This window comes from Penicillium samsonianum (assembly GCF_028829775.1).
Source record: "Penicillium samsonianum strain IBT 33392 chromosome Unknown utg000001l_segment0_segment0, whole genome shotgun sequence".
NCBI lineage: Eukaryota > Fungi > Ascomycota > Eurotiomycetes > Eurotiales > Aspergillaceae > Penicillium > Penicillium samsonianum.
The window spans coordinates 3,869,990-3,889,430 of record NW_026643259.1 but is presented as its reverse complement, the minus strand read 5'-3'; the positions used below and the strand labels follow the sequence as shown (position 1 = coordinate 3,889,430).

Below are 19,441 nucleotides of genomic sequence, written 5' to 3'. Positions count from 1 at the left end.
GCTTCCGCTTACGCACCAATATTTCATGTACTAGGTAGCCTGCACTTTGTAAAGACTACCTCTTTGAGTTTGTTCATATATATCAGGACAGGCGGCCATATATGTAAATTTAATCCATGAGTTAGTGGTTAACAAGGCTCGATTGACCCAGAGTGAAACTTGAATTCCCCAAGATAACTATAGAAAAACTAAAAGCTCGACATACAAAAAAACCAGTAGTAAAATTGACTACATAAACATAACCGAACAGAAAAACCACCGCGGGTATAGAAAGCATTTTCATTGATCTCATTGCCTCACAAGACAGGGATCTCACGACCACCCCTCCATAGGGAGCGGAACACCCTCCCATTCATTACCCTGCATCACAGGAGCACTGACCTCCTCCTCGCAAGTTCCATTGAGTATCTCATCAGCAGCACCCCAGCCCATAGACTCAAGTTCTCGAACAAAGAAATCACGCTCTTCCTCCATCATAGACGCACCCTCATCACCACCCATGACATCCTTGTACTGGCGCAGATGCCACCAGTGCGTAAGACCACGAAGGGCCTGTTCCAACGGCAAAGCCTCTTCAACCTCAGCATCGACGTCAGAGCCAGCGAGCCAGTCGTCGCGCAGCTCGGGGCGGCAGTACAGGTAGATAGCGGTAATGACACGCATGTTACTCTGGCGCCATTTTCGGCCGCAGTAGGGGACTTGGGATTTGAAGAGTTTGAGGGTGTAGAAGCGGAGGTGTGGATCGGGGATCTTGAGGCCCTTGCGGAGGATGTTGCTTGATTTGTACTGCACTAGTAGGAGGCAGCGGTGGGCTTTGTTGCGCGTGATTTTTTGCATGACGTGTAGGTAGTTGATGGCGGAGAAGAAGTTGCGGAAGGAGAATACTTTGATTGGTTCTTTGGGGAGGGGCGCGGTTGGGTAGCCTAGTTCGTCGACTTCGGGGCGTGCTGGTCCGTCGAGGATATCTGTTAGGGATTCTTCTTCGGAGAGACCTGGCATACTGCCGTTTGCCGTTGGATCCGAGCGATGGCGCGCGATTGGGGGTGGCATGGCTTCATCTTCGCTTTCAGTGTCACCGCATGAGTTTTCTTCGGTTTCCAGGGGGAAGTCCGTGTTGCTTTGACAGAAGTGGAAGAAGCTGGGTGTTGTGTTAGCCAGTGAGCTAGCAAATGAGGTTGAGTGACATACGATAAGTCTTCTCGGTCATTCTTATGTGCCACCGTTTGGTCAACGTCTTGGTGTGCGAACATTTTGAGAATCAAGGGGATGTAGTTGGAGTCAAGTAACAGCTGTGACATGTATTCAAATTTCAAGATATCTTGATGGGTTAGCGACACGTCATTCAGAAAATGGATTCGGAGTGTAGACTCACGAGATCGCTTAAACCACTTAAGGAGAAGCAATAGAGTTCCAGACACGGCTTTCCCGGTGATCTCGCGGAGTCGAACATTGTCGAGCTCATCGATGGATGCATCGGAAAGGAGATTGTGAGAGGAGCCATTCATGGAATGACTGTTACTGAAACTTTTGTTAGAACGAATTCGTTGTTATTTGAGGTGTCTGAGCTCACCTCATGCCCTGCGTAGTCTGGCTAGTAGCCTGGCTGACCACTGCGCTGACATTTGTCAGGATGATTTTCAAGAATACGATGGTGATTGACTGAAGGTGAGATAGAGTATGGGTCTGGTAAACAGTAAGCGAATGTCGAAATTGGGGCTCGAAACCGTGCACTCACATAAAACGAATCAACCGCGTCCAGACGCCGCTGGATATCAGGATCATCTGTCTCTTTCTCTACTGGTTTTGGTTTAGGCTCGGCCTTCTCCTCGTCGCCCGACAACTCTAGATATTCAAAATCGTCCGGTAGATCATCCGAGACGTTATCAGGGAAGTGAGCAGCGTCCTCGGAGTTCCAGCCACGGTCGTACTGCATAAAGTGTTCACGCTCCTGCCAAAGCTGTCGCATCGCACGAGTCATTTTCACATGGGTAGAAAAGAGCTTTCCGGCTTCAATAATTGACGCAGGGACATCACTGCCTTCCCATCTTTTTCCAACCAAGGCATCCTGGCGTTCCGTTGTGCCCTTCCCGCCAATGCGGTTGCTGGAATCATCCAGGGGAGGGTACATGAAGGGGAAATTTTGATTGGTCTGGTAGTTCTGTTTCTTCCCAGCTTTCCCTCCTGGACCGGCAGGAGATGGCGGTGGGGATGGAGCTGGGGTTGCAATATGAACGGCCTGTTGAAGAATAGAGCCATTTCCACCGGAAATCGAGGGGGCAACACCACAAAATATACCACTGGACGAGTTCATCTTAACTGCATTGTGTGGAAGAGGGGGTAGAATGGAATTGTTTTCCAATTCCAGCGGAACGACAAGTGGCGGAGGGTTGTAAGCTGGGTATTTGGAAGTGATTTCCTGGCGGAAGAGATGGTAGTCTAGAGGGGAGGCATGTAAAAATGGTGTCCTGCGTTTGGAATCATCTTTCTCAGAGGAAACGGCGGGCTCTAGTACCTCCTTTGCGCGCTTTAAATCCTCGGTCCCGCCAAAAACGAGAAGCAGCGACTTCCACAACAACAGAAGGATCCTGGTCAGCGGGATATTGGCAGATTCGTCCCAGCGCAGACGAGCGATGATTTCAACAATGGAGACCAATAGACTAGGATTCGAGCTGGTCAGTGCATCGCGGATTGAGCTGCACTGAGGGTCGCGCGCCTGTTGCGTGCGACCCACTTCCACGGCAAAGTATAAACTTGTAAGGACCAAGTTGGCCTCACGCTCCGGTGCCGCAATATCACCAGGGTTAATTCGCTCGTAATCAATGTCACTGGAGTCCGATCCGAGTGCTGAGCGGGTCTTATCAAAAAGGCGGCACATGTACTGTACCAAGGCGGTAACGCCCGAGCATTCCTGGAGAAGGGAAACATTCTGTTCGATGCACTGAAGCTGCATTGACTTGAGCAATGGCGTTTCGGCTGCTGATTCGGAACCTCCATCTGAAGGATAGTCGGGTGCGACTCTCCCACCGCTGAGACCCCACACACCAGTGACAACATAGCAAATTGTTTCAAGGGCTTCCAATCGCGCGGAGCCTTCAGCAAGCTGCAGATCCTCAAGCATCCGAGCAACAAATGAACGACGTAAATCCTTGGATGCGTCAAGCCAAGGCACCCCGGGCGTGTCTCGCTGGCGTCGCTGGCAAAAGGCAGGCCATTTCTTGTTAAAAGTCGCTTTCGTGCCCATCAACATGACACGATCAAAGGCGTTATACTGGAACCACTCGTCGAGCTCATCGGGAAAAGATTGGGCATCGGCATATTCAAAAGCATAGGCTGGTTGCTCGATCTTGGGCATTTCACCTACAAGCTTCCGCAACTCCGATAAGCTCAGAGAGCTCGCACCCCGGTCCGTATTCTCGTGGACGGGAGCTGGAGGGGGCGGCTGCATCGGAGGCGGCGGAGCAGAGCTTTCACGACGAAGTTCGGGTCGTTTCATGGATCTGTCGGGTGCGGAGGGCGCCATCTCAGGACCGGGTGCCGCCTGCGAGGCCTGTTCCTGGCGGAGCCCCTCAGCCACCTCCTCCATGAGCTGGTCGTCTGAAACTGGCGAGATATCGGTCCCAGTTTGGTCGACCTCATCCGCCTTGACAATATGATGCTCCTGCATAGTGGATTCGGGTGGATCTGAAGACGTGTCCATCATTGGGGACTTGTTGAGTTGTTGTGTTCCTGGCAGAAAGTTGTTCGGTGGATCACCAGGGTACCAACGCTCCATACATCAGGTAAAAACGCGAAAAGAAAGTAAGCGCAAACTTAAAACTAAACTCATGCAAATGGAACACTACACATTTTGCAAGTCTTCGCAGTGCGCGAGGGGTGGTCGGTCGCTGCGGTGTTGATGCGGGAGGCAAGTTGACACGTGACCAGACTACAATGCCATTGTGTACTGTTTCCAAGGTTATTTCGAGATTTACGACGATGAATGAGTATGCAAGACAGAGGTAAAATAAAATTGATTTCAAGCAGTTAAATCAACAGGCAGGTGTTCGCTCGCTACTATGGTAGGTATATGCTAAAAAGGGGCATCCCTTACTCGGACTTCTTCTCTCTAAGGCCACGACGCTTCAATCTTTGAGACTCCCAACGTTGCCAGCCAGCTTCAGCCAGGTCTTCACTTACGACGAGATCACGGATCCTGACCAACCGGGACACAGTAGTCTCCATGGCCCATTCGATCAAACCAGAGCTTCGGAGCAGGCTGGTGATAACGAACCAGCCACAAGCGCATACGAATCCAGCGGCACAGCCGGCAAGGACTTGTCTCGGGGTGTGGTAGTTGAGGTAGACCCGACTGGCAGCGACACCAGCAGCTCCAATGCAAAGGGCCAGCATGACCAGGACTCGTAGGAGGACGGCGACATTGGGGTAGGAGCTGGCGGAAGCTTGGCTGTGACGGAAGAGAAGGAAGAAGGTGAGGTAGACGGAGAAGAAGGTCATGAATTGGGCGTGTGAAGATGGCATTCCATATCCCTTGCCGAACATTTCTGTGAATTACATGTGTTAGTTTGGGAAGGTACGCACGAGACCATCGAGATTGACAACTTACCCTTCGGTCGCTCTTCCTTGATCAAACGTTTGAGGACAAAGTTCAAGGCTTCACAGCCAAACTGCCCTACACACATCAAGATGACTTCCACCTCCCTTGTTGACCAGATCAAGGTTGCATAGGACACACATAGTGCCTGGGGGATCAAGGCCAGCCATGCTGAGGCAAAGGACAGTTGGTCCTCGGGGTTCTGGAAACTAGTCAGTGGCAAGTAAAACAGTGATATAATGATGTAACGAACGTAGTGGACATGAGTCAGAGACAACGACGCCAGCGGAGTGTCTCCCATGGTAATATAGAAAAAAAGAGTGAAGGGAAGTTCCAAAGGTTCCAAAGTCCCCTAAAATTGGAGATTCCCTTTTCAGGGAGATCAGGAATATCCCAGGGCCAAGTCCAATGCCAAGACCTTTTCTTATCGTGGCGATAAGGATATTGGGCAGCGGGGGACCTTTTCGACTGGCCAAATTATTTTCCTCCATTTTTAGGCATCCGAGGGGATTTGCCTTTTTTTTTTGGATCTTAATATTTCAAGTCGTCTCTTTTGGGTTTCTTCCTTTCTTCTCTTGTCGTCTATTACTTCACTTTCAAACCATGACGCCGTTGTTCTCTCTCCAAACCCCAGACTCTCTATTGCATCATCTTTTAGACCCCTCCCGACTTTCCGCCGAACATTGGCCCATAGAAGGAATACTTCGGACCTCTTCATCTTTGGTTGGTCTGAATTTTTAACAAGGGTCTCAGTCGCAACGCTGATTCGAAGTGATCTTCCTGCAGGATAGAAACCCCCCTTTTGTGCCCGATCGTCCTTAGTGACAGTTCACTTGGGATCGGTCATCATTATTACCTTGGATTTTTTTACGACAGTCATGAGCCAGCGTTACTGAGATTTTTTGCAGGAGACACCATTGTCTCCAAATTGCGATTCACTAGCATCATACCGGAGGCAAATATACAACAACCCCCACCTGAGAAATCTTCACAAGTGATCATACTCGGTTTCATCCCGCCATGACCGAACTCGACTTACAGGAAGATGAGCGCTCAGTCGAGCTTTCTTCGATTGCTGCCATCTTTCCAGAAATTCAAATCGATCCTTTCTCCCCATTCAAAGCCGTTCTCGATCTTCCAGTCGCACCTTCCGCCCCGACCTCAATATGTTTTCAGCAACCGCTCGATACTGCAGCTGCCGCCATCACACCTCCAACTTCATTGGACGAGTCTAAGGGAGAACTAGACCAGCCACCCGTTAAAGACGTCCATCCCATTTCGCACTTGCCTCCGCTTAACCTCGAGATTGAATTGCCAGAGGGCTACCCAACCGAAAAGCCGCCTATCATCCATCTGAAAACGATCCCTTCATGGCTACCTCTCTCGGTCATCGATAAATTGTCCAGCGATTGCCACCGACTCTGGGAAGAATGTGGAAAGGATCTGGTCGTCTTTACCTATATCGACCACCTCCAGCAGCTTGCAGAAACAACTTTCAATATCCAGGATCCGTCTGGGGAGGTATGTTTATCGCGGGAATTGAAGATCGGATTGCTGGACTACAACAAAAAGGCCGAGCGGGAAAAGTTTGAGCAGGGGACCTTCGAATGTGGGGTATGCCTTGAACCGAAGAAGGGCACCGTTTGCTATCGATTACTTCGCTGCTCTCACGTATTCTGCATTCAATGCTTGCAGGATTTCTATAAAACTTGCATCACCGAAGGTGATGTTGATAGTGTAAAATGCATGGCGCCCGATTGCGAGTACAACAAGAGACCTGCAGCTGTACCAGGCGACGGCCAGACCCCGCCCCGCAAGAAGCGTGATCGTACCCTGGGACCAAGTGAGCTACTCCAGATTCCTCTGGCCAGTGAAACCGTTCAACGTTATGCGTTCCTCAAGAGGAAGAAGAAAATTGAAGCCGATAAAACCACAGTCTACTGTCCACGCCAATGGTGTCAGGGAGCTGCACGATCCAAGCGACACCCAAAGCCTGAAGATCCCATGTCGGATGACTTGAATAGTTCCGACGAAGAAGATGGATCTGAACCCCGCGGCGAATTCAGCGATGGAGAGCTTCCTCCCATGGCGGAGCGTGTGTCTATTTGCGAAGACTGTAACTACGCCTTTTGCTGCGTCTGCAAGAAGGGCTGGCATGGCGAGTTGGTACGCTGCTTCCCACGCCGAGACGGTGAGCCCACAGAGGAGGAGAAGGCAACCGAAGAGTACCTGCGTCTGTACACTACCCCTTGCCCGACTTGCAACGTGCCCTGTCAAAAGCAAATGGGATGCAATCACATGCGCTGCTTCCAGTGTGACACACACTTCTGCTACCTTTGCTCGGCTTGGCTATGTGCAGACAACCCATACAGGCATTTCAATGACGAGAAAGGCCAATGCTTCAATCGTCTTTGGGATTTGGAAGGTGGTGATGGCATCAACCCCGACGGAGCCGAGGCACTCCACCGCATCCCAGACGCACTTCTAGATTTTGACGATGACCCACATGTGGTAGCCATTCACGAAGAAACCGACGAAAGCGATGATGACCACCCTGCATTTGAATTTGATAACGATGAAGACGACCTCCACCGACACCCTCCTCCTCCCGCCCCCGTTCCACCTCAAGTCAACCGCGGTGGCGGCAGACCTGGCCAGCGTGACCACGCAGCTGCCCGCGCTGCTGCGGCTGAACGTCAAGCACAAGCTCGCGCCATGGCCGAGGTACGAAACCGAAATGCAAGACGACAAGCCAGACGACCTGTCCGATGGGCGGACGTTCCTCCCCAACGTCTCCCTCCACAGGCAGGTGATCCCAGACGCCCTGTACGGTGGGCAGAGGTTCCTGCAGAGCCATTAGCAGATGAGGAGGGCCCCATTCAATGGGAGGCTATTGCAATCCGACCAGGTAGAGCACAGGCACATCCTGGTCTTCAGCGATTTTTGGATCTGGTACAAAACGACCGTGAAGACGAATGGGATAGTGATGAGATGGACGATGACTTCTAGATCGAAGTTCTATGTGCATGACTCAACATTTAACGGGACATAAGGATTTTGGTCTTTTGTTCCCATTCAAAAAGCGTCTTAATGACATTGATGCATACAACGAATTCATGTTCCTTTTTTTATATTTTTCTTCGCATTTTCCCCTTCTTTTTCTGATATGTGTTTCTCATCAATTCCCCCTTTGTTTCCCTCTTGCTTTTTCTGATTTTTCTTCGTTTCGTTTCAATTTGCTTCTGACTTTCATATACTAGGTCTTTCTTCTCTGCCCGAGGGCAGGCAATGTTCATACATATTTTCCCACACATATAACGTGCGTCGCCAGCGCCTCGTCTATTTGATATTCTGCGTTTTCATTTAATATTTCCATATTTTTATCGTGCTTGATCGTTTGACAATTTTTGTTTTTTTGGCTGTAAAACAGGGCCATGTGGATTTACTGTCCTCTATAGTCACTTAACTGGACCAGATGTATACAACGGCTTTGCATCGTGCATGGGTATAAAATATGTAACATTTTTTCTGACTACCGGCTCCTCAAATTTAGGAACAATGTCTATACTGCCTAGGTAGTTCGAGCATTGCCTTTATCATTGAGACTAAGGCTATTTCCACTATGAAGTCTACTCTCTACAACTATAATCTACCCTTCTCTCCCTTTGTTTATCGCCAATTTCTTATACTACATATAATATAGACGGGGGGATAATTATAAACTAAGCCCAAGGTAGTCAACCTAGACATCACTGGTTTATCCGTGTTGCATACTACTTCTGGCTTTCTCGTTATCCTCTCACTAGATACTCAATTGCTCACTCTTTGCATATGGATATTGGGAGGGAAAAGAACAGCTAGGCTCTATTGGCAGGAAAATCCTTCCTAACCGTAGGGTATCTTTTAGTAAGGAATTACTTGGTCATCTCTATCTCAGTAGGTAATAAGACTATATAAACACGGTCTTCATACATATATATGTATATGTACAAAACCCTAGTTTCTCATGCTAAAAACCCATGCTCTAATCCCACCCCGCGCATCCCTCATTATAAACCTCCATCTTCAACTCCCCCACAGTCAATCCTAACTCGCAATAAGTCTCACAAATTTTCTCCCAAACAATCTCATCGCTACTCTTCACCCACTCAGGATCATCCGACCCCTCAGGATACACACACGTGCCCGAAGAACTCGTCATAAGCACGAGATCAAAATCCGCAGCCATAGCCCTCCAATCCTCATTAATTTTATCCGTAAAGACATACTCATTCGGACGCTCAATCTCAAGCGGCGTATTCAGAGGCTCAGCTCCACCCGGACAAATCGCAACCGACGCGGAATTCCACCTATAGCGTCCCAAATTCACAAGCCATTCAAACAAAGTCCCCATACGAAGTCCCTCATCTTGCCGCGCTGCCCTTGACTGGTACCAAGAAATACCCATTGGCCCACTCCCCTCACGGAACCATCCGACGGTGAAGACAGGCGGTTGTTGCGTCAGCATACGGCGCCAGCTCGCTTCGGGTCGGAGATACATCTCTCTCTTAGCTGGGGTTTTCGCGAGATCGAAATCACTGAGTCCGACATCCTCTATGTTGTCGCTTGAATTGCTAGCACCTCGCAGGTCTTCTGATGGAAACGCTGAGTGGAATGCTCGTGCTAGCATGGGGTTGAAGACTCGTGTGTCTGTCCCGCTTTTTTCGCTGGCTGGGATAAAGAATAAGGCTTCTTGTAGCGAGCGTAATCTGCGGATTGGGTCTGCCCAGGCGTGACAGACGCGCTGCGCGGTGATTAGGGTGTGCATGTCCATTTGGTGGAGGATTGATATTACGATCTCGGGGATCGCGAGAGCCCTAGTCTGGGCTGGGTGTTGGGTGTCCATCTCTACAGTCTGTGATGGTTTTGTAAAATTGGAGCTTGTACTTCCGGTCGTATAATGAGCTGCGCTGGTGGAGGCTGGGGTTTTCTATTGTTGTCATTTCTTATCTGACTCAGCTGCGATAAAAACCCTGGAAGGGCTTGACTAAATTGGGATCCCGCTATTTGGCCCTCTTTGTACTAGCGGAACAATCAAAGATTAAGACCATAAGACTCCCCTACTATAAGGCATGGCCTAATACGAGACTGTTATCAAAGGTGACACGGTGTATCATTGATATTGACGTCGTTCCGACTATTATGAGGATGGAAGGCTAACAGTGGAAATAAAGCAGAATAATACAAGAGTGAGGTTCACTCTACTCCGTACCATAACTTGAAAATCGAAGTATATAGCAACTAGTTAGAGTTTCGATCTACACTATATATAATATTCCCTTAGTTAGAAAGGTGTTTAGACTACTTAGGTTACTCACTATATAAAAATATTTTATTCAGCCACAGTTTCGCGAATATGGCTAATCTGTAAGCGGCTTATATATGCTTGCTAGAAAATGAGATTTTGACTCAGGAGAACCCGCTGAGATGAATACCAAGACATGCTACCATTAAGGTACAAGTTGGTGGATGAATCAAGGATGGTTCTACCTAGGTATCAACTACCTAGCCTAGGCCTCGGACCACATGTCAGGTAACATAAAAGGAGAGATGGAGGGGTTATCGTAAGCTCATGTTTTGTCTTGGGGTCGATCCTGGAATGAGATATTTTCTCGGCTTGCCAAGACAGGAACTTCCCGCAGCTCCTGGGTTCGAACTAGGGAGAGTCCGATGACAGGAAGTAGTGGTTCAAGTTCTACGGTTGACAGGATTCGAGCATATGCCTCCCAAGTCATCCGTAGAAACACACCGGCAGATGCATTAGTTTCATATGCATCTGTTATTTTAGCCTGGAGTTTGGCAGGCAGATTTTCAACAAGCTTCTCGAAATCATGAACAACCTGTTTTGCGTTCCCCTCAAGCACGAGTAGAAGGAGCACATGGGTTTTGCGGGGATGAGGAACTTGTGATGACGGTGTAGTGCCTAGGCCTGAGCCTAAGGGATGACTGGAGGATGACATTCCTGAGGAGGAGGAGTATCGGAAGCAATGTTGAAAGGTAAAGCAATTAGATTTACTCCACTATGGCTTGAAAATCGGGGCATATAGCAACCACGGGGAGTCTCATTCTGTACTGCGTTAAATATTTCAGCCGTAGAGGTCAAGATTTTTTTCCTTTGGACAGCTAGGGCAACTCACTACCGTAGACAGGACGTACGGAAAGCGATATGAGGAAAGATGGATGGGGTGGAAGAAAAATGAGAACTCGGCCTGCCTTAGACTGGCCTACAGGTCTTAGATGTAAAGGGCTCGCAAGTAGTTGGTCAAGAGATGGATATGACGGACAAGTGAGAGATAAAACAACTGAGACATTTGTGGCGAGAGTTGTTTGTGAAAGGCAAAGAAGAAAGTTGGATTGGCCACCAACAAACTATGGACTGTCATCAGCACTCATCAGAAATACAAGAAGCTGTGTAAAATTAACTATCTATCAGACTGGTATAGCCAAAAGGCACATGAAGTGGGAAAGAAGGGAAAAAGGATAAAACGATCGTAACGTTAGGAATAATTCCAAAGGAAACCACATCTGAACACCGAACGGGTTTCTCTCCAGTCAGAGCATCATCAACCCCAGTTTAACCCCCACATTCAGCATGGTCATATTGCACAGGGATTTCAAGGATAGAAGATCAGTTCGGCGTACATGCGCCTCCAACAAAGTATGGGTTAGTGACCTTCTCAGTGAGGTTATTGTCCTGCTTGCAACACACGGGGTTGCCATCTGCATCCGGGATTGGTTTGGATTCGCCGTCATACATGCAATTGTCCTCTCCATAATAGATATCACCATACGATTTTGGCCAGGAGAAAGTAATCTTGCAGTTTGCCTTGACAGTAGAATCGGCAGTGTTGTGTGGATCGAATCGTCCATACAATGTTGCATTGAGTGTATCACCATTTCCTGGATCATCAACCTCTACAGATCACATTGTAAGCTTGTATTCAAAACCAAGCACGGGGCAACCACTTACTGAACGTATCGCAAACAGGCTTATCACCATTAGCGGTAATCCATCCCACGTTCACATGCTACACCGGCGATTAGCAACTGGCACCACGCTTGGAAATTCGAAGACAGGTTGGACGTACAATGGTAGTTCCTGCGTTGTTGAAGTTCTCAGGCGCGTCGCAAGGCCAGAAAGGAGAGTTTGCGTGGTGATTGGAACCGATAGCCTGTTTGGTCTTCTCCAAACCATCGCATACAGGGATATTGAAGAAACCAGGGTAACGGATTCGCTTTCCATACTTATCGGCATTGCTATCCTTCTCAATGTCCTCTGAACTCGGTGATTTGTAGCCGTTTTTGTTGCCAGCGTTCTCATATCCGGTCATTGCACTTGCAACAATGTCATCAATGGTGATGCCTCCCCATTTATCTCCAGAGAGGTTGGTGCTATCCACACCGGGCAGTGGTGTGAAGTGAACTTGATTGAAAAAGTCCCACTCATTAGCGTTCACAAGGAATACCAGCTTTTCATTCCAGCACGCACGTGTGCTGGCAGAGTCCGCATCAGTCATCATGCTATAGTCGCTGATCTCAGGTATCTTAGCAGCCTTGTTCTCACAGCTGAAATCCGTCTTCCTGTGGTAGGCATTCTGATTAGCACAATTTTCTCAAATAAGGAGTTGAGACATCTTACAGGATAATTGGATGAGCGCCGGCGTTCTTGGAGGCGGTCTTCCACGCAGTAGGCATCAGTTGACCATATAGTACCGACTGTAAATCCGCTGCCATCTGAGCTTCGTCTAGTTTGTTTGGCATAAAGTTCATTTTGCCATCTTCAATGAGACTTTCAAGGTCGTGCACTGATGATTCCTCGCCCGAAAATATGTTTTTTAGATAGGATGCCTCGACACCCTTCCAAGCCTCAAATATGTCGCCGAGAGCGGAGGCTAGTGAGTTCTGAGCTCCAAGTTTATCATGAACCCTATTCTGATTAGAATGGACGGCCTCGGGGGAGCTTGAGGGGCATGTGTAGGCTTACGTAGGGGCATTATTCCTGGTCCAGGCTGCTGTGATACCATAAACTTGGTAGGTCATGTCGTTAGCATACGCCTTACCATCGAATTCAATCTCAGATCCTTTCAATTTCAGCGCCTCTTCCGTCCTCTCTTGCGTCTTTGGTCCAAGGGCGAGACCCTCAGGAATAGTTTCAAGAGGGCCACGATCGCTATAAGCGCTAGAAGGAGCCTGGGGAGGAGGCTTTACATGGCTCGTGGAGATACCCGAGGCTGCTTTTGCGACATCCTTTTCAACTGCACTTTCGTTAATCTATAATCCGGGGGTTTTCGAATGAAAAAGGTGGCCTTTATACTTACCGACACTGAAGAACGCTGAAACACTAAAGCCCATCATGGTGGTCAAGGCGTCAAAAATTGCCAGGATTATCTTGGTGTCATCACTCTGGGGAGCAAATATTTCGGAAAATTTGCCTATCTTGCCCTGGATTTCAAGCATCGCAGTATCGAGTGCACCGGACATCTCACTGTGTAGCTGTAGTGGTTTTTTCTGGTCAGCATCCTCTGCTTAAAAGTTGAATTCGGGAATCTAGGGAGAGCTTACCTGATGGATACCAGAGAAAGAATTCAAGATAAGGTAGCTATACTGCTGTCAACACGACGGTAATGGTACCAAGCGAGACCTATGATTGAAATCATACCCTGCTGGATGATCGACGTCCTTGCACTGGACGACGGTAGAGCATGGGACGCTGCCGACATCTTTACAATTCCATTGCTCCGGACCGTGGAAGTAGTAACTGACGAACTGCGGAAATGCGAGGTTGCGATACATGCCGTCCTTAGCTCCACTCTGCCACTCTGCAAGCATCGTATTCCAGGCCCCTGGAACGCCTGCCGCATACCATCGATCAATGAAAGCGACAGTAGCATCGTCAATGGAATTCTGGTCACATTGTGCTGTTGTCCAAAGCGATGAGATATTATGGCTAGAGTCTCCCGCGTTGGGTCCTCCGGTTGCCGCAGCCGCAGCGAACGCGACAACGCGGGTTGCTGAAGGTGCTGAAGAAGAGAGTGCTCGGGCATGAGGGACTCCTCCATAAGGCCTGACTGCTATGCCACTGGCCGGAGCCAGAAGGCAAAGCAGTGCACCAAACTGGCTGAAATGCATCGGGGTGTACCGCCTTGGGGCCGATGAGATGAGGGACCAAATAAAACAGCCAAGTTAACAAAGGACTGAAGATGTAGTTTCCTTGGAAGCCGAGTCTGATAGAAGCAAAGGGCCATATTTATACACACTGCGTTAGATGGCCCCTGAATCGGCAGGGTTGTAGCTGTATCTAGCTCATTGGCATGAAAAAGGTCATTGTGTTTGGTATTGCGACCAACTGCCTCTTCGAGAAATTGCCCACGAGACCCTTCTGCCTAAGGCATATTTGTGGATACCCGAGGCATAAGTTAACTGACAATGGTCACAAGCTACTAGTACATGTAGATGAGAAGAAGGGTATCCGGCGGTTAATACTTACGTTGAAGCACCCCATACTCCGTGCTTGCTACGGAGTAAACGATGCCAAAACGTGGGCTTCTGTACCAACAGCTCTTGGCGAAATATCAGAACAGCTGCCTATCGCCGCCGATCATTATACATATTCGTATAGTCTCCACTACTCCGTATATGAGTTCAACACGAGCTCCGACCTCCGAAACATCGAAATGGATTATACTATTTCGTGCAGTCATGGATATACACGGTCCTTTCCGGGGAGGGTGCTACATACATACATAAATACATACATGGCCCTCACCCTCACTCCCCCGGGTCGGGGGACCCCTATTTGCCCCACAATGAATAATTTTAGTTTGACATTATTATTATCATACGAATTAAGTACCCTTTCTCGTTCATCCAATTCTATGTATACTGTTGAACGAAGGACTCTTATGGTATAACTAATACCAAACCGGCAATTAGTTAGAGGTTGAATGGGTGTCATTGTCAAAATAGAGCAAGTTTATAGTAGGTTTATACATAGAACAATGCGACTGTCTTCCGATGTTAGTGCCAAGACTGCTGCCAAGACTAACGCCAAGGTCAGTGCCAAGCCTAGTAAGTGGACCCAGGGGCCAAGAAATGGATGCCAGCTTACCCATGTAGTAACAGGTACATCATAATAATAAATGGTAAATGAATGAGCCATTTTGATTGACATCTGGTCCTTTACATTCTACTTTCGATACCGGACATACATGTACGTAATATGGCAAAACAAGCTAAAGAGTACTCGAATTTGGATGGGAAGACATATTGCTCAGCAAAATTCGACTTTCGTTAGACCGAACATTCATCCGAGATAACTCGGTTCCAGTTGCAAACGACTCCTATACCCGAGCCCACTATCGACAACGATTTGCATCACAGGGTTTTGAATAGCTTGTCCAATGTATTGCTGAGGTCACCCGCAGAATTGGGATATACGCAACAAAGTGCGTAGGATGGGGGACAAGTCGGTGCCTTCTCGAGCGCGACTCTTACACTGTGCTAGTAGATAAGTGAAGCTTTTGTGACTTCTAGGATGCCAAGTTTATCATTACTAGATACCATCAGACGGTCTGAACATGTCACTAGGCTTAGTGACTTTTTCTTTTGGCTGCGAGCTAGTATAAAGCTAAAGTAAATGAAATGTGTAGAGAGACGGAAAATTAAGCCTGAGGGATGAAAGAGATACAAAAACATAAGGGATGTAAATGGACCTGTCTCAGATGTGAAAGGTTGAGGGATGTAAGGTGAAATTATTAAAGTTATAGAAAGGAGTGAAATAAGATACAACGGCTATGAGGTTATTGCCTCTCGTCTCCTATATGAGATCTACGAATGCTTTTTACTACTATGGAGTATGAATAGTAATACTCGAAGTGCGGACCTTGGAACAAGAAACTTCCAAGGTTGTTTCGTGACTCATCACATTTAAGCTTATTTTGCGCGGAACCAATCAGCGGTTTGAGCCTCAAGTCACCGCTGTACAAATTAATCACGTTGAAGAGAACGATGACAAATTTCTTCAAAGAATTTCTCGGCTACGATTATTGAATTTGATGTGGAATATTGACGTAGATACTTTATATTCCTCAATTAAGTTGATTTCGACATGCATTTGTACAATTAGATACTAGCACGGGTAGATTTGTTGGGTTGGTTGAACATGCCTCTTGCACCCATGATCAAGAAGCGCAACCTAATTAGGTGATTTTGATCAACCTCTCCAGTTGTGCCAGAACTCATAGCTCATGACCGTGAGATCGCAGAATAGCAAAAGTAACCTGTAATGCCGAGAAGGGTGGTAACCATGCCAGGTCTCATGAGGTTGGTAGATGTCCGAGGCATAGGAGTGGGTTTCAGGAATTGTGAGATTCGGGTCTTCGGGGTCAGGGCTAAGATCCGGATCAGAGGGACTGGAAGCCCCGGGTTCGGGAGGGGTTGCGACACAAGGTTCATCTTTATCTGGGTTAAGCAGACGGTAGTTGAACCTCAACCGATCCTTGGGGTGGACATCCCAAGGAATACAAGGAACATCCGGCGGTATCTCAAACCCAGGCATCGGGCTTGCAGCAATACCCATAAGTGGTGGTGTTGGACAGTCATCGTCCCTCTCCTGAATGGGGAAAGGGAGAAGCCAGTCTAGGCGAAAGGTGTGGCCAGTTTCCTCCTGCCATGTAAGAGTGATGATGGCAACTCCACCAGCCTGGGAGGCGGCAATAATGATCCCAAGTTCAGGGATGTACTTGACCAAGTTTAAGCGATCACAGGAAGAGAACACAGATTGTTCTACCAGCGATTCAACTGGAGACCGAGAGAGAGTCTGAAATCCATCGTCCAATGGATAAGGATCTAAAGTGATGTTATTTGCAGAAAAGTGGATAATAGGGAAAAACTGAGGGTTGCACGCTGAGTAATAAGTTAGCATTCCCGTAATCCAATACACCGAAGCACATCGCCCACTTACGATGGCGTACAAAGCCTCTTAAAACGTCCGCGTCGACAGCATAATCATAGCCCCAATGCTCATTTTCTTCTTCAATCAAATTGGTGATACCACGCCTCACGCGAATCGATTGACGGGGTGAAGCCACCTCATAGTCTTGTGATCCTTCAGCGCTGATATTATCACTGGCGGTGGGAGGAGAAGCAGCTTCGGAAGCTTCTAGAGTTGTATGATTATGTTCTGAGCTTGATGGTTGCGGTCGGGATTCAGTATGAACACAACCGTCAGGAGGGAAAATATCGTCTGGTAGAAATAGGTTCGAAACGGTTCCATATTCCCGAACAGCGATTTTCCGAGAAGCGCGCATGGATCTGGTTTCGACATAACCAGCTGCATCTGTCACGTCAAAAACCATCCGACCATTCATCATGTTTGGCTTTGGTTCGCATCCACAGGCATCAAACTTGAGGCGGTGCTGCTGGACTCTGCGAGGATGTAAAGGCAAGACAAACCAGCCCCTTTGCTCTCGACCACTCCTTGGACAATCATAACTGGATCTCTTGACAGGAAATAGGTTGTCCCAGACTTTCCATACAAAGACTCGGTTGAGAATATCGGTGCTGACCATCCACAGACCGTTGGGGTCCAATTCAAAGTTGGCAAACGACACGCATGGGATGTTGTCAAAATGACCCCTATAGCTGAGCCGCAGATTGCGTGTTCGATGATTGGGTATGTCCTTTTTCAGCTTCTCCATCGCCGATGCACTGTCTATTGATACCCATGTGTTTTCCAATACATCAGAGCCTCCCACGTTTGAGGTCTCAACGGAACTGGGACTGCTACCATCACTCTCAGACACAACATCCACCAACGCGAAAGCAAAGACTGTGATAACGCCCGTGTTCGCGCTCACGGCAATCAACCGAGCAAATTTGTGGGTGGCCAAGCCCCAGGCACTTAACTGAACATGTTCAGCAAAGAAAGGTCTTACTTCATGCGCATCAAAGGGTCGACTGCCTCCATATTTGGCGCTCCTATTGATTGCCGAGAAAATAGCCTCGACATTGTATCCAGTGACGTTTCCAGAGTCTGTCGCTAATAGCAAAACCTCATCAACTCCCAAATCATCCACAATGATGTGATTGATTGTGTGAGGCCTAGAACGATCGATGTATCCAGGCGCATTGGGTTCTTTCATCGCCGGATGAATGATCATCTCGGGTCGGGCGCCAAGGAGCTGGTGAGGTCCACTGGGAATCCATACATAAATGTCGTCGACTTGAGCCGTGAAAAGCAAATTTCGACGCTGTGATAGGGCGGCCTTTCAAAGTCAAGGTCAGTACTGAGGAGAAATTGTACAGTCGAACAGCAACTAGGTTAGCAGTACTCACCAAGTTACACCTCCAAGTAGATGTAGTTGGCCTGGAAACATCACTATAGCTCAATGATAATCAGCCACAGTGGATTTAGCCAGTACACGCGTAAACACCCACCTAGGAAACTAGCACAAGTCAGTTTATAGTTCTCACGTGAGGTAAATTGAAGACAAACATACGCGTTCCTCTTCTGTTTCGACATTCAAGATTTGTACCTGGGGCCGGTGTCGTGGAATTTCCTTTTCAGCGTCCGTAGAGCCAGTCTCCTCAGTGAGAGGAGAAGACATTGTTGTAGGTTAAGGGTGCTTGTTCCCAATGGTGGAGCGCAGGGAAGAATACTTCCTTGGGTCTGAGCAGAGAGAATCGTGAATAGTAAGAGAAGAAGCTTGTTCTGTCATTGCCAAGGGTGGAAAGTCCAAACCACAAGAGACAGAAGAGAGGGAACTTTGTAAACAGATCATGATCAAGCTGGTCGAAAACACCTCCATGGCTGCGGGGAGGTGCAATCATCCGATGATGGAATGACTGACCGCCCGCGCACGGACCACCATGGAGTACGTTCATACCTAGAGCCTCGAGGGCTTAGCCTTTCTCCTTCCTACAACATAGGTTTCTTCAGCACGGTTTTCTCACAGTATGGATTTGGTTGCTGGTGTACGCAAAGAAGGCAGCCGGTAAGTTTACTCGCTGGTTACCATCATTTTATATATGTTGAAGGTCGCTAATTTTTTGTCTCAGCGGCGGCCGCAATGAGTTCAAATGGTCCGACGTCCAAAGTTCTGCCCACCGCGAGAACTACCTAGGCCACTCAGTGATGGCCCCGGTCGGCAGATGGCAACAAAATCGTGATCTCGGCTGGTATGCGAAGGGAGACGAAGATGAGGAAGAACGAATCCGCAGAGAGCGGGAGGAACTTCGACGTGTCAAGGAGGCGGAGGAGGAAGCAATGGCCGTCGCTCTGGGCCTGCCGGTGCCCCCGAAAGCATCTGAAAACGCCAACATGGTTCCTTTAGGAGGTCCGAATAGTACCAATATAGTGCCAAAAGAAGAAGAGATGCCAGATGCTACAACAAGAGAAATGGATCATCGCTCAAGTCACCGACACAGACGCGAGCGAACCCGAAGCCCGCGACGGGAAAGGCGGCATGACCGGGGCGACGATTCTTCACGTGACAAGGACCGAAGACACCGCAGACATCATGATGATCGAGAGCGCCATCACCGCAGCCATCGTCACAGATCGCGCTCACGATCTCGCGGTCGAGATCACCACAGACGGCGCTCTGTCTCCCGTTCTAGGAGTCGACCCAGCCGCAAAGACGAGGAACATCAGAAACGACGACGGATGGAGCGCAGCTACTCGCCGGCTGAGCGTCGGCGACACCCCGAACGCAGACGAGACCGAGACGACCATGACCGCCGCCATTGAGCTACAAAGCTACAAATCGGAGTATGAACTGATACATTAGCTTGGCGTTGGAGGAATCGATT

General features: G+C 48.4%; 8 protein-coding genes across 8 annotated transcripts; 2 read left to right on the top strand and 6 right to left on the bottom strand.

The window, feature by feature from the left end:
* Positions 1-312: 312 nt before the first annotated feature.
* Positions 313-3,700, bottom strand: N7471_001481 (FAR11/STRIP family protein; the record flags this gene model as incomplete). The annotated part of the gene is made up of 5 exons (XM_057274202.1): positions 313-1,138; positions 1,189-1,318; positions 1,373-1,518; positions 1,571-1,683; positions 1,736-3,700. 5 exons carry the CDS (start codon positions 3,698-3,700, stop codon positions 313-315), a joined length of 3,180 nt encoding a protein of 1,059 aa, XP_057142381.1.
* Positions 3,701-4,086: 386 nt separating this feature from the next.
* Positions 4,087-4,892, bottom strand: N7471_001480 (phosphatase PAP2 family protein; the record flags this gene model as incomplete). The annotated part of the gene is made up of 3 exons (XM_057274201.1): positions 4,087-4,541; positions 4,604-4,793; positions 4,845-4,892. The coding sequence occupies 3 exons, from the start codon at positions 4,890-4,892 to the stop codon at positions 4,087-4,089; spliced, it is 693 nt and encodes a 230-aa protein (XP_057142380.1).
* A 719-nt stretch (positions 4,893-5,611) lies between these two features.
* Positions 5,612-7,600, top strand: N7471_001479 (RBR-type E3 ubiquitin transferase; the record flags this gene model as incomplete). The annotated part of the gene is made up of 1 exon (XM_057274200.1): positions 5,612-7,600. The coding sequence occupies one exon, from the start codon at positions 5,612-5,614 to the stop codon at positions 7,598-7,600; it is 1,989 nt and encodes a 662-aa protein (XP_057142379.1).
* Positions 7,601-8,615: 1,015 nt separating this feature from the next.
* On the bottom strand, positions 8,616-9,476 carry N7471_001478 (uncharacterized protein; the record flags this gene model as incomplete). The annotated part of the gene is made up of 1 exon (XM_057274199.1): positions 8,616-9,476. One exon carries the CDS (start codon positions 9,474-9,476, stop codon positions 8,616-8,618), a length of 861 nt encoding a protein of 286 aa, XP_057142378.1.
* A 724-nt stretch (positions 9,477-10,200) lies between these two features.
* On the bottom strand, positions 10,201-10,590 carry N7471_001477 (uncharacterized protein; the record flags this gene model as incomplete). Its single annotated transcript, XM_057274198.1, has 1 exon — positions 10,201-10,590. One exon carries the CDS (start codon positions 10,588-10,590, stop codon positions 10,201-10,203), a length of 390 nt encoding a protein of 129 aa, XP_057142377.1.
* Positions 10,591-11,258: 668 nt separating this feature from the next.
* On the bottom strand, positions 11,259-13,759 carry N7471_001476 (uncharacterized protein; the record flags this gene model as incomplete). Its single annotated transcript, XM_057274197.1, has 7 exons — positions 11,259-11,545; positions 11,601-11,658; positions 11,719-12,211; positions 12,270-12,557; positions 12,615-12,885; positions 12,949-13,115; positions 13,290-13,759. The coding sequence occupies 7 exons, from the start codon at positions 13,757-13,759 to the stop codon at positions 11,259-11,261; spliced, it is 2,034 nt and encodes a 677-aa protein (XP_057142376.1).
* A 2,083-nt stretch (positions 13,760-15,842) lies between these two features.
* On the bottom strand, positions 15,843-18,237 carry N7471_001475 (uncharacterized protein; the record flags this gene model as incomplete). Its single annotated transcript, XM_057274196.1, has 5 exons — positions 15,843-16,534; positions 16,593-17,895; positions 17,966-18,008; positions 18,068-18,075; positions 18,130-18,237. The coding sequence occupies 5 exons, from the start codon at positions 18,235-18,237 to the stop codon at positions 15,843-15,845; spliced, it is 2,154 nt and encodes a 717-aa protein (XP_057142375.1).
* Positions 18,238-18,559: 322 nt separating this feature from the next.
* On the top strand, positions 18,560-19,419 carry N7471_001474 (MMtag domain-containing protein; the record flags this gene model as incomplete). The annotated part of the gene is made up of 3 exons (XM_057274195.1): positions 18,560-18,624; positions 18,689-18,953; positions 18,988-19,419. The coding sequence occupies exons 1-3, from the start codon at positions 18,587-18,589 to the stop codon at positions 19,417-19,419; spliced, it is 735 nt and encodes a 244-aa protein (XP_057142374.1). The 5' UTR covers positions 18,560-18,586.
* Between the last annotated feature and the right edge of the window lie 22 nt (positions 19,420-19,441).